General features: G+C 36.9%; 1 protein-coding gene across 1 annotated transcript; it reads right to left on the reverse strand.

Annotated features, from left to right (window-relative positions):
- Positions 1 to 7,629: 7,629 nt before the first annotated feature.
- On the reverse strand, positions 7,630 to 11,576 carry LOC114401988. Its single transcript, XM_028364551.1, has 11 exons — positions 11,377 to 11,576; positions 11,021 to 11,228; positions 10,683 to 10,936; positions 10,433 to 10,600; positions 10,256 to 10,360; positions 10,085 to 10,157; positions 9,898 to 9,993; positions 9,313 to 9,820; positions 9,105 to 9,194; positions 8,820 to 8,904; positions 7,630 to 8,454 (listed from the first exon to the last, which is right to left on the reverse strand). The coding sequence occupies exons 1-8, from the start codon at positions 11,574 to 11,576 to the stop codon at positions 9,719 to 9,721; spliced, it is 1,206 nt and encodes a 401-aa protein (XP_028220352.1). The 3' UTR covers positions 7,630 to 8,454; positions 8,820 to 8,904; positions 9,105 to 9,194; positions 9,313 to 9,718.
- Positions 11,577 to 13,788: the final 2,212 nt, after the last annotated feature.

The raw sequence follows: 13,788 nt of genomic DNA on the forward strand, positions 1-13,788 counted from the left end.
TGGTTAAGTTTCTGGTTTTGTTCTTTACTTTCTTAACTTAGTAGTAAAAGCCTAATTGAATCTAGTAATATTAAGAAGGATAATTTTTAATTAGTCAAGACACATTAATAATTAATTCAACCCCCCCTTCTTAATTATTTTGAGGCCACTTGATCCAACAAGTGGTATCAGAGCAGGTTTCTTGAGAAAAGTTTCACAATTTCAAGATTCATGGCCTCCTCAAATTCTCTGTTTCCTGAAGGAAACTCCATCCATAGGCCACCTGTCTTTAATGGTGAGGGTTACCACTATTGGAAAACCTGAATGCAAATCTTTATTGAAGTCAGATTTAAACATTTGGGAAGCAATAGAAATAGGACCTTATGTACCCACCATAGTAGATGCAAGCACAAGCACAACAACAGAAAAACCTAGAGATAAATGGACTGAAGAGGATAGAAGAAGAATCAAATATAATCTTAAAGCCAAAAACATCATCACTTCTGCCCTAGGAATAGATGAATATTTTAGAGTGTCTAAACTATTCAAATGCAAAGGAGATGTGGGATACTCTCCAACTAACACATGAAGACACCACTAATGTGAAAAGATCTAGAGTCAATACCCTTACACATGAATATGAATTATTTAGGGTGAACCCTAATGAGAACATCCAAAGTATGCAGAAAAGATTCACACACATAGTCAATCATCTTGCCTCCTTAGGAAAAACCTTCCCTAATGAAGATCTAATTAATAAAGTTTTAAGATGCTTAAGTAGGGAATGGTAGCCCAAGGTAACTGCCATTTCTGAAAGTAAAGATCTTTCCTCTATGTCTCTTGCCACTTTGTTTGGCAAATTGCAGGAACATGAAATGGAACTTCAACGTCTCAACCAAAATGAAGAGACCGACAAAAGGAAAAGAAGCATAGCACTCAAAGCCTCCTCCTCAATGCAAGAAGAAGAAGAAGAAGAAGAAGAAGAAGAAGAATCTGATGATGAAGAGGACTTCTCACTCTTTGTGAAGAATTTTCATAAATTCGTCAAAAATAAAAGAATGGAGAGAAGCCATAACTTAAACAATGGGAAGAGATCCTAAGAAGTTTCTCCTACACTTAAATGCCATAAGTGTAATCAACCCGGTCACATAAAGGCAAACTGCCCCTCAAATAAGTTATGGCCGGAGAAGAATGAGAAGAAAAGCTATAACGAAAGAAGATCCAAGAAGGCGTATATTACTTGGGATGACAATGACTCATCTGATGGTTCGGAGAAGGAGATCAACCTTCTATCCAAGGACTATGAGAGCGATGAGAACATCTCTCAAGAAGATTAAGCAAAAAGCAAAAGTGTTACTTCCATCTTTGAAGATCTAGGCACTTAAATCATGAAAAAGGTAACATCAAAACCATTCTCTTTTAAATTAAGTTGATTGAAATTTTTCTTTCATTTAACTTGTTTATATGATGACTAACATAATTTTATTTGTTTGTCTTGTTTGATTGCTATAATGAGTTTTTGCTTATATGTTTGATTGAGTTATTTTTTTTCTTTTCTCAAAGCATGAAGTCTATTCTTTTGAAAACAAATATTTGATGATGTCTATGATTCTTTCATGATTTTTAGTATGATATGTGAATTACTTGCTTTAAAAAAATCTTTCATAAAGTTTTTCAAAAATCTATTACATTATATATATTTATTTTCATATAAGAGTTTTTAGATATAAAGTATTTTGACCCCCTCTCAAATCCTTTCACCCTAAGATTTCTTTCAACATTTAAGTTTTGCTAAAATATTCTCTGGTAATCGATTACTACAATATTGTAATCGATTACAACGTGTCCCTACTCCTATAAATTCAAATTTCAAAATCTGAAATCTGAAACCTCTCATTCCTCTCGCGAACCCTCATTCCCAATTCATATTTCTGCCACAACTTACTCATTTCTTATCCAAATCACATCCCACAAAGCCCAAAATTCATCTTTTTTCATCCTCTTTCATTTCAACCAATTGAAATTTTGAATAAGTCTCTCAAATGGCAGAACCATCAAAGAAGCGCAAGGGTTCTTCAAGTAGAAGCCAACGACACTCCGAGGCTAAGGATATTCCAATTCCTTCCTCAATTTCCTCCTCCTCATTGTTCTCATCGGAAGAACAATGTATACGGTACAAAAACCTCTTCTCCTCTTGTTCTATCATTGACCCTAAGTTCATAGATATGGATTTCTTTTCTGATGAGAGTTTTGAATGCATTCAAGCATTTCAAAACTCAAATCCCATTCCCTTTATGTCTTTAAAACTGCCTGTGTATTCTGAATTGGTAAAAGCTTTTTATTCTAACCTTGAAATTCAAGAAAGTACCTTGATTTCTGAGGACTATGGGATAAAGATGGTCATTGACCAATCCCTGTTCTATGATTTGACCCAATTGTCTAGCGAAGTTGTACCATTTGAAGGTACACTGGATGATGATTGGAAATTTGATTTTTTTGTGCATGATGCTCGCCGGTTGGTTTGCACCAACCAAGCGGATATGACCGGAAGGCTGCTTGCCGGTTCATTGGCTCTTGAAAGTCGTATCCTTCACTATCTTATTGTTCGTATCTTACTCCCAAGATCTTTAAACCTTGCACAGGTTTCTGAAGAAGATCTTATAATCATGTGAGCCTTTCATATCGGCCGACAAATTGATTGGGCACACCTAGTCCGATATCGCATGCATAAGGCATTGCGATTAAATGCTCCTTTTTCCCTATCCTCATTTAGTCACTCTTTTCCTTCAACATTTTAGCATCCCTCTTGATTCTGAACCTTATGTTCCAATCAAGAGATCTTTCTTGATCGGTGTTGCTGTGGTTGCGTCCTTTGGTTACCGCAAAGAGCGTGATGGCTCTTGGGTAAAAAAGGGTGCTCAACCAAATGATGATGAAGGACAATTACCGGTTGAAGGGGACTTTTCTCTCCTTCAGAGTATTTTGGACAGGTTTGATGGACTTCAAACCTATGTTGGTGAAAGTTTTGATGCTTTGGAATGACAAGTGGACACGCGATTCGACGAAATGGACTCAAGGATCACAAAGGTGAAGAAGATGTCACCATCATTCTTGACTACCTTGATTTACCTCCACCACCACCATCAGTTTAGACACTACTATTATTATTAGTATTTTGATTTCTAGCTGTGTATTTGACTATATTATTATGACATTTGAACACTTAGTATTTCATTTAATATTTGCTTAGTATGACTGAACATGATATTTATGATTTGTGTTATATGACTAAGTGGTTTGCATTTCAATTTGGTTTTATTCATGTTTTTCTTTATGTATGTTTTAGAATCTTTTATGTTTGTTTTACAAATTATGCTTTGTGTATGATGAAATTATTCATGTTTTACGCACATTGGCCTTTTTGACGTTGCCAAAGGGGGAGAGAAAAATGGGTATTTTAGAAATCAAGATATTATATTTTCAAAGCTTTAAAATTAAGCATAAATTCAAAAAGAAAGCATAGATTCAAAAAGAAAGGGGGAGAAAAAGATGAGTGAATGGTAGAACAAAACCTGTATGTATCCTCTTGATTTCAGGATTGTCATCATCAAAAAGGGGGAGATTATGGAAGCAATGATTTCCTAGATTATTTTGATGATGCCAAACAATCAAGAGTTAAGAAAGTTCCAAAGAATCAGGCTTCAAGAATCAAGTCTCAAAGAATCAAGATTCAAGAACAATTAAGTTTCAAGATTCAATATTCAAGAACAATCAAGATCAAGATTCAAGAACAATCAAAATCAAGATTCAAGACTCAAGATTCAAGATTCAAGAGAAGAAATTGAGAAGCAACAGTCAAGACTTCACAAGGGAAGTATTTTTTCAAAAAATCCAAACATAGCACAATTTTGTTTTACAAAAGAGTTTTCTCAAAATTTTCTAAGTTACCAGAGTATTTACTCTCTGGTAATCGATTACCAGTGACCAAATTTGATTACAAAATGTTTTTAACTGATTTGCAACGTTCCAAAATATTTTTCAAATAGTGTAATCGATTACACTATATTGGCAATCGATTACTAGTGTATCTGAATGTTGGAATTCAAATCTAATTGTGAAGAGTCACAACTTTTCATAAAATGCATTGTGTAATCGATTACATGATTATGGTAATCGATTACCAGTGATAACTTTTGAATAAAAAGTCAAAAGTTGTAACTCTTGACATAATTTTCTCAAGGTTATAACTCTTCCAATGGTTTTATTGACAAGACATGAAGAGTCTATAAAAGTAAGACCTTGACTTGCATTCAATAGAACTTTTACAACTCTGTAACAATTTTTTAGAACTTCTAAGAATTCCTTTCTACTCATCTCTCTTCTTGTTCTTCCTTTGCCAAAAAGCTTTCGAAGTTTTGTTTTTCCAAACCTTTTTTTTTTCTGCAAGTGAAAATTCTGCAGAAAACAAAAGTGTGCCATCTTTTCTTCTCTTCTCCCTTTGCCAAAAGAATAGAAGGACTAACCACCCAAATTCTTTTGTGACTCCCTTCTCTCTTTCCAAGAGAATTCAAAGGACTAACCGCCTAAGAATTCTTTTGATTTTTCCCTTCTCCTTAAACAAAATATTTCAACGGACTAACCGCCTAAGATATCTTTTGTTTTCCCTTACAAAGATTCAAAGGACTAACCGCCTGAGAATCCTTTGTCCTAACACATTGGAGGGTACATCCTTTGTGGCACAAGTAGAGGGTACATCTACTTGGGTTGTTATACTGAGAACAAGAGAAGGTACATCTCTTGTGGATCAGTTCAAGTAAAGGGTACATCCACTTGGTTTTCAAAGAGAACAAGGGAGGGTACATCCCTTGTGGATCTTTGGCTTGTAAAGGATTTTACAAGGTTGAAAGAAATCTCAAGAACTATTGGTTGCTTGGGGACTGGATGTAGGCACGGGTTGTTGCCGAACCAATATAAATATTGTGTTTGTCTTCTTCTTCCCTACACTCTTTAATTTCCACTGTGTACTTTTAATTGCCGCTTTTACTTTTGGTTAAGTTTCTGGTTTTGTTCTTTACTTTCTTAACTTAGTAGTAAAAGCCTAATTGAATCTTGTAATATTAAGAAGGATAATTTTTAATTAGTCAAGACACATTAATAATTAATTCAACCCCCCCCCCCTTCTTAATTATTCCCAGGCCACTTGATCCAACAGGCTGGGCTGCAAACAAATCATGGTTTTTTCTAGGTTGCATAGCTTAAGTTCTAGGAAAGCATTCATCCATAGATTAACCTCTTTCTTTTTGTTCCAACCTTATTACTTGCTTTTTTTTTTTTGCACTTAGCTTTCTTTTTCTTGAATAGCAGCACATACACTTTTATTTTATCATTACAAATTTTTTTAACACATACTTATTATCTGACTGTGTGTGTTGCTCTTTTCTTACCATTTCAATCTTTTACCCAGTGATTCCCCCAAATTTGGGACAAATTTAACTTGAAGCGTAACTCCCCCAAATTTGGAGCAAATTTGCCTTGAACCAAGATTCTTTCTATGAATGATGCTCTCCTACAACCTAAGACAAGGTAGAAGGAGATAAACTGTACAGGCTCAAGGTTTAATCAAAAAATCATACTTTCAACTCAAACTGGGTGCAAGGGATAAATCATTCATACACAAGGTAAGCTTTTTGGCTAAGTGGCTACTTTCAATCAAAACATGGCCTTCATCATCCCCAATTTCATGCATTCATTCCATACTTCAGAGATTCATGCAAAAATCATTACTTAATGTTAGTCGTTCTCTCACAATTAAAGATCACACTCTCACCGGGTTACGGTTAAGGCATTCCTTCACAATCAATCTGACAAACTGACTAGCATTTTCAGTCATAATCCTAATTTCATGTTCTTTCTCTTCTAATGACTGCATGCTCATTCAAGGCATATGATCTATGCATTCCAATTCACTCACATCATACAATTGATCCATTCAAACCAAACAACAAACACTGATTTGAAATATCAAACATCATCCATTGAATAAAATAAGTGCACTGTTCAATCAAGCTTTTATACAAGCTACCAAACAAACTATAACTATAAACTGAAATTTAAAAGCTGAACTTGAAATTAAAAACAGAAACATAAACATAAAATGTACTAAAGACGGAATAATAATAAAATTGTTCAAAATGAAAGAAAATAAAGATTCTGTCAATCATCCTGTGAATGATCCTCTGCGTGCTCGTTCAGATCCAACACCGGTGTAGATGATGGGTCCTGAGAAGTAGACTAGTCAAGCATTGGTGCTGGTGAAGATGGCTCAGGCTCAGGGGAAAGAGATGGAGATGGCTCTGCCTGAGGGAAGGGCTTTGGTGATGCCACATCCTGCTGAGCAATAACTATGTTAGCCTCAAAAGTAAACGGCTCAGATGGAGTGGGCTCTGGAATGATAGTGTCATCCTCCTCCTCTGGTTGCGGCTCCTAGGCTGTAGAGACCTCACCCCCTCCCATAGGAGAAGGCTGGACTCCTGGCCAGGCCACCGACTGAAGGAACTCCTCAACGCTCATCATAAGCCTCTGCTGTCCCGAGTTCTGCAGACTCTGCATAATCAGGATCTGACCCTGATGCAGACTCTACAACATGGACAATAAATTCTCTAAGCTAGGAGTGGTTGGCCCTGGGAGAACTAGAGTTGGGGCTGAAGGTGGGAGAGCAGATGCAGATGCAGATGGAGCCGATGTGGAAGGAGCTGAAGAAGGGGGAGTAGAAGAAGATGGTACCTCGGATCTCCTAGCCTTGGATTTCTGGGTTCCCTGAAAAGTGACCGAAGGGTCATCCAGGTTCCAGCAGTTCTTTTTAACATATGCCAAATTAATGGCTGGGCTCAAGCTCTCGAAAGTCAAACATTTAGAGGTGACTCCCCGGGCCTTGCACAAGGCAGTGATGAGGGCAAGAAAACCTAGCCTCGAGGAGTCATGCTGAGCAATAAGAGAAATCTGACTCGAGATGAGGTGCCCGGGGTTCATGTCCATCTTTTGAATAATGCCATAAATTAACCTAGCCCTATCTAAAGTGATGTCTAAAGTGTGAGAGGCAGGGGCCAAGTTAGAAAACAAAAGTACGCTCTAGGTTTAGGCCAGCGTAGTCAAATTCTTTCTCAAAATCTTCAGAGGTAGCCCGTCTGCATTCAATTCAAATCCCCTTCTAGGGATACACACAACTACAAAAAGAAGCTTCTACATCGGTTGAAAACCGGTATCTACGACGGGCCCCACACCGTCTTTGTTCCAGATGTCGTTGTATGTCGACAACAACAACATCGGTCATCATAGGACCCGTCTTTGTAATGCAAGAATACAACGTCAGTGGCTATAAAAGAACAGACGTTATAAAAAAGGATTCAACGACGCACATATTAGACAACCCGTCGTTGTTTTGGTCCATTTCAACGTCGGGTTCGCAAGACCCGTCGTTGTTTTGTTTCCTGTCAACATCGGTGGCGGGCGCACCACCGTCGTTGTTTTGGTCCATTTCAACGTCGGGTTCTCAAGACCCGTCGTTGTTTTGTTTCCTGTCAACATCGGTGGCGGGCTCACCACCGACGTTGTTTGGTAGTTTCAACGACGGTGGCTGGAGCACCCGTCGTTGTTGGTAAATAAGGCTATAAAGACGGGTTTTCATAAGGACCGTCGTTGAAGTATTTTGCCTGCTCACAAAATTTGGGTTATACCATTCAAATTTCAAAAACAAAGCTACATTTATATACAGCAAACATATATAAATACATTTAAAGGATAAATAACACAATCATGCATCAACCAAAAGAAAAGGGATATCGACGGTGACACTCACAGTGAGAATGTTATAGGTGGTTCAAAGTTCATCAAAGCCTTTCATGCATGCATTGTTTATATATATGAAAATAAAACAAAACCAGATAGGGTATATATATATATAATTACCACTCGAGCCAATAAGCAAAGGGAGCAATGGACACAGTAGCAAAGAGTTGTCGATAAGCAACAAGGACAAGAGGGCTCATTCCAGATTCTATTGCAAGCATTTAAGTAATGTTCATCACTGCATAGACCAATTGCACAAGAACCAATTGCAAGTAGACCGGCACCCATATTAATTGTCTCTTTCTCACCCCTCAGTCTTAATTTGAACTTTGGAGAGAGTGTTGTATGTGATGAATGAAATGCATGAGAGTGATGAAGTAACTTATAACTAGTTGATTCCAGTCATGTGCATGTCAACAAAATTTAATGATGCTTCTGATAGAAAACAAGGCAGCAAGTAGGGTTCACCGCGAATATTGAGAAGATAGATAGAACATACCTATATACAACTGCGTTGAACCATTGCTATTCATAGAAATTGTTACTAGTCTTCTGTGTTGGGCCAAAGATCAAATTTGCATCCTTTCAGGCCAAGCAGAATTTAACCTTCGTGCAAAATCTTCCACTTCCCTACAAGAAAAGAAACAAAGTCATCAAATGCAACATAAAAGACAAAACAAAAAAATAAACCACTCAACAATTAGCTGACAAGATTATCCTCTTTCATAGGTTATATTTTGATATCACCATTCCAGAAGTTGTCAACTAAAATTAAATAAATGAATGAACTAGTACATAAGACAAATGCAGCACGCTCAACACTGAAGTCAATTAAGCAAGACTCCTCTTGATTAATAATATTTTACATCTTATGCAATCAATGAAACATGCACTAAACCAGTCAGGAAGATTCTGCATTTCATCAAATGACGATATTAATTGCATGCAGCATTCAAAATATGAGAATTTCACCCAACTGCTTTAGCACTAATTACCTGAGCATGTGACAAACTCCTCAAGAACTCTCTTTAATCATATTTTTCATCCCCTGGTCCCCTTCCCTTGGAATCCCTGCAATCTCTTTAATCATAATAATGATAATATCAACCAAAATATTATTAGACTGAAAAAATGACACTAACAGTTGATATAATGTATGCCTAGCTGATCAATTCAACAATTCATGTAAGCCTAGCTAATCAAATTTTATAACTAGAACATTTTTCAGTTTCATGTATTAAGTTATAGTTCATGAATCCACAAACAAGGAGGAAACACACCTCTTCAATGCTTGTGCTGCTAGTCACTTTGCTGCTACTGAACTTTAGGAGCGGAATCAAAGCAAAAGCAAGGTCAAATGATAATATCATCTGCTCAAATGATAAAATCACTTATTATGGTAGATAATCCACATGTATTCATGACTAGTCTTCAACCCAAATTTAGGTATATAATAAACAAACAACAACAAAAGATTATCTCAATTACCTTCAAAATAACACTTGAGGCAGATTCAACCAAAATCTCCAGCCCCAAGGTAGCCATCAGTCATGCAAAAACAATGATACCCTGCACAGGAAATCTTATTAGTTATTAGCATGTACCTCTACCAAGCAACCATCCAATGACTGTGGACACTTCATTTGTTCACTTAACTGCTGCAGTGGCAAGCTTGGTGGTACTATAGCTGCACTAAATTGTTGCTGTGGTAATCAAATGCAGATGCAATGCAGTAGAAGGGGGTAAAGACAATATATTACTACAATTATATGAAATTGAGAAGATAATACTAAGAATAGAATATTAGTAGCATGACCGAAAATAAAATAGCCGCTGTGTCAAATAACATAACAATTGTCTCAAATACAGGGAAAAAAATACTCCAACGCCATCATTAGCCGTTTTGACTTATTGCTGTCTTTAAAAAAAATGTTGCCCATTTCTTTCGAATTGTGGTGATGATGCCGATGTCCAACGGTGTGTCATTAGCAAACCACTGCAAGTATTCATAATTGTAAGTTAGTACTGCAAATATAAAAATTCAGTTCCAATTGTACTGAAGTTTATGCATACCATGGACCAATCACTCTTTATGTCGCTGGCTATGATGTTCCAGATCCAATGCATTATGTAATATCCACATTCATAACAGCCGGTTTGAACGTGACTCTACATATGGAAAACATTTGAACATCGTATACATTACATAAGTTCATGACTTAACTAGACAACACTAACACATGGTACATAGCTGACTTACCTTTACTTCAATCCACTTTGGTGCAACTGCCTTAGTTTCAGGAGACAAGGTCTTCTTCAATTTTGTCATTACACTGCTTTTAAAAAACCACATCAACGCATATACAACAAAATGTCAATCAATAATGACCATTAAAGAAGGCTTGCAAAAAGTTATATGGTATGAGATAACCTATTAATTGTAGCTTTGATATGCATATCAGGTTTCCTACGCAAAGAACAGAACCAAACAACAACATGTTGCCTAGGACACAAAATTATGAGTTGCCAATGTTCCCTGCATGTCATTCACATTAGATACGTATACACCCAAACATCATTTGAAGTATGTTTGTTAAATAGCACTTACTGATGGAAGTAAGGTCCAATGTACACCTCTCGGTCAGATTCCTTAAGCCATCTTTCAAGATATTGTTCGCATTCGCTGCGTCTATCCTTTGAACAAACCAACGACTGTGGCTCAAGGAATGCATACATGAAACCTTGACTGAATATCTGACTCCACTCATGAATATACCTATTCACATGATTTGAAAGTATTGTAGTGGATCATGATATTGAATGAATGAGGAATGAGTTATATGAAGGAATTCACTTACATTAACCATAATTGTATGACAGATATGTTCAGACTTTTGTCTCCTGCTATTATTTCAATAACATCTGAATATGTGATGAATATCGATGTAGATGCATCTTCAATTCCAAGAAATCTCCCATCAAAGGTGATTTGAAGTGGCTTGTCGTAAAGATCGAAACTGTACTTCATCAATTCACGCAACGGATCATCTGCGTTCACATTAGCCGGCTTCGGCACATGTGCATCCTCGTTGTGTGGAATACGTTGTGGATGCTACATGGTTAATGAAAGTGGGTGAGTATTTGTACTGTAATCTATGAATGTTTTACTTTACGTATGTCAAATGAAACATGTTACCTCATCTAATACAGCTTTCACAAGGTGTGTGGGCCAAGCTACAAATGTATTGACGGCCTGCTTCACATATTGTATTTCTGAGGTGGCATAGGGGACCTCAGCCTCAGGATCAATAACTGTTTCTACACTTACCCTGACAACATCATCTGCATATGCCACTGTGTGTATGATTGAATCCCCCTCCATTATTTTCCCCATGGCCACCAACCTTAAATGAACCATAAACAAAGCTTTTTTTAGTGCATATAAAACAAAAACTAAACCATGAACAAAACACAAACCAAACCCAACAATTACAGCTGCAAGAAAAATCAAAACTCCGATTCAATTGTAAGTAAGGTAATATTTCTACAAACCTTTGTGTACCATCGTTACGCTGCACAAACAGTCCCATCAATGGTATGGCATCAGCATCCTGTTCTTGTGAAGCCTGCGCATTGGTAACAGCATTACTTCCCTGTGTGCTGACACGCGCACCTAGTTGTTGTATGTCCGGCTGAATTTGGAGTGCCTCTTGGGATCCTTTGTAGATGAGATTCATTCTGGTCACATACATGTTATTTGCAACTCTACAATGACAAGGAGACTTTGGTGGGAGCCTTTGAGATGGGTTAATAGAGTGGGTCCTTTTTCCACAGACCCAAAGAACCACTTTTTGCAATTCACTCAATGGAACAACAAAGCTAGTATAAACAACAGATGGAAATTTGTGTGGTTAGCTCTATCCTTCTTCGTCTGGCATCATAGAAATGCTATGATTTTCAAGAACCACCCGTTTGATCCTGAAAAGGTTATCGATGATACCTTGTTCCACACTTGGTCTTTGTTAAAATGTGCAGAGAAGGACTACACCAGGGACTACACCATCCATATGTAGCAGTTGCATGTGGAGGTCAACACCAGGTTGTCTCATGAACGACAACTCCATTAGCCATCTTCCAGCGGTCAATGACATGGTGTGCATGCAACGGGACTCGAGAAATTTGAACACCTTGCAATACATGTTCTGGGGGTGGTCGGGTAAGGACATAAAAAGGCGGAGATGAAGAGATTTATTGTAGAATATTTCAGTACACCTAGTACTGAATTTTATACATAATATATTTGCTTTTTGCCTTGCAAAAAAAAACAACAAAGGAAGGGTAAATGTTGACACCTCTTCCAAGAGGTGCAGCATACATGTAATTAAGTTATGGGGTGTAGCTGGTCCACAATACAATCCTCAAATTCAACCACAATTGGGGTTAATTTATACTTGTTCCTATAGTACCTATGGTACTCTCGTAATTGTATGATATTGGCAGCTATGTACATAATAAACATCATACTAGACAGCTCAAAAGAACAATTACACGGCATGAATATGAAGGCATTAAACGAATACATGCTTTCAGGCATCATACATGTTTGTGATTTGTGGAATTTCAAAAACATATTTTAAACTATTACTAGAAACAATAAACACACCTGCAAATAATGAAAGGAGTTCTTTGGTGATTCTTTGGTGCCTGATTCAGCCTGAAAAATAATAACACTTTGGTCAATCAACCGCTTCTATGACAAACATTTGTGTAATATGTAGAAAATAATTTGTGGCAATCAACTTGATATGATACAGAATTAAATTGCAAGGCATTTACTAAAGAAAGCAGTGAAGACAGAGTTCCAACAGTCATATATAAATCTCAAATGATGGAAGAAGGTCTTCACTACATCATATTCTTTCTAGCTATATAAAGCTGAAATCATCATTGCAAGACAGGAATATATAATTAAGAAATGGCTCCAAAAAAACAATTAGTGTAAATTTTGAAATGGAAATGTTCCAATATGATCTGATTTGTATTGTAGAAATTATTGTCCTAGCATTTGGATGGAATCTCTATGCCCTTGCCCTGTTTCATTTGACATGTACTTAGATTTTGCTTTCCTTTATTGAATCTGATATCACAACATCATATCTTGGCATCTACAAATTACAGCTAGCATTTGGATGATGCTCTGCTTTTACTTTGGTCATGGCTCAACTCCAATGTTCCAGATTTTACACTTCACTTTAATCAATGTTCTTCCAATGTAACACTAGGTTTCTGTACTTAGCTTGGGAGTGTGGGGGCTGGACTTTTGTAGCATGGGTTAGGTAGCAGGGTGCTATGGTGCTGGCTTTGTTCCTACTAATAATCATAGGAACCAGCTGGCCCCTAAAATTTGTAACTTCAGTACCACTGGTACTCATTATTAATATATCATATCTATGTTTGCTGACAAAAAAAAAATTAAAAGAAACTATTTGTGTAAATTTTTAATATGATTAAGCATATAATGTAATATAAATTACTTAATTTATATGTATAAATTTCATAATAGTGGTTATTCCACTATCTACTATCCTACTATACCAGTTTTGGGGTGAAATGCTCTGCATCTGTATTCAGGAATTGATAATGATGCATACAACTCTCATTGACCATATTAGCCCAGAAAGGGAGCTTGGACTAGCCTAGCCTGAGTGTAAAGGGTGAAGGTTCCATGTGATGGGGTTAAACTGGTGGTATATTGATGGAAAATTTAATGGGATCTTAAATTGTGACCAGTCCTGATATCAATTGGTGGGAGGTATTGGTTTGATTGACTTAGGGATATTGTTGAAAATCAACCTATTGTTCATATGGAATTAGAGGTCAATTTGTTTTTTTAATAGGGCAGAAACATTTATCAGGCTGGAGGGGTAGAGAAGTGAATGTGCAACGGGATGGGTTGAGGTTGAG

This window comes from Glycine soja, chromosome 20 (assembly GCF_004193775.1).
Source record: "Glycine soja cultivar W05 chromosome 20, ASM419377v2, whole genome shotgun sequence".
Classification (NCBI taxonomy): Eukaryota; Viridiplantae; Streptophyta; class Magnoliopsida; order Fabales; family Fabaceae; genus Glycine; species Glycine soja.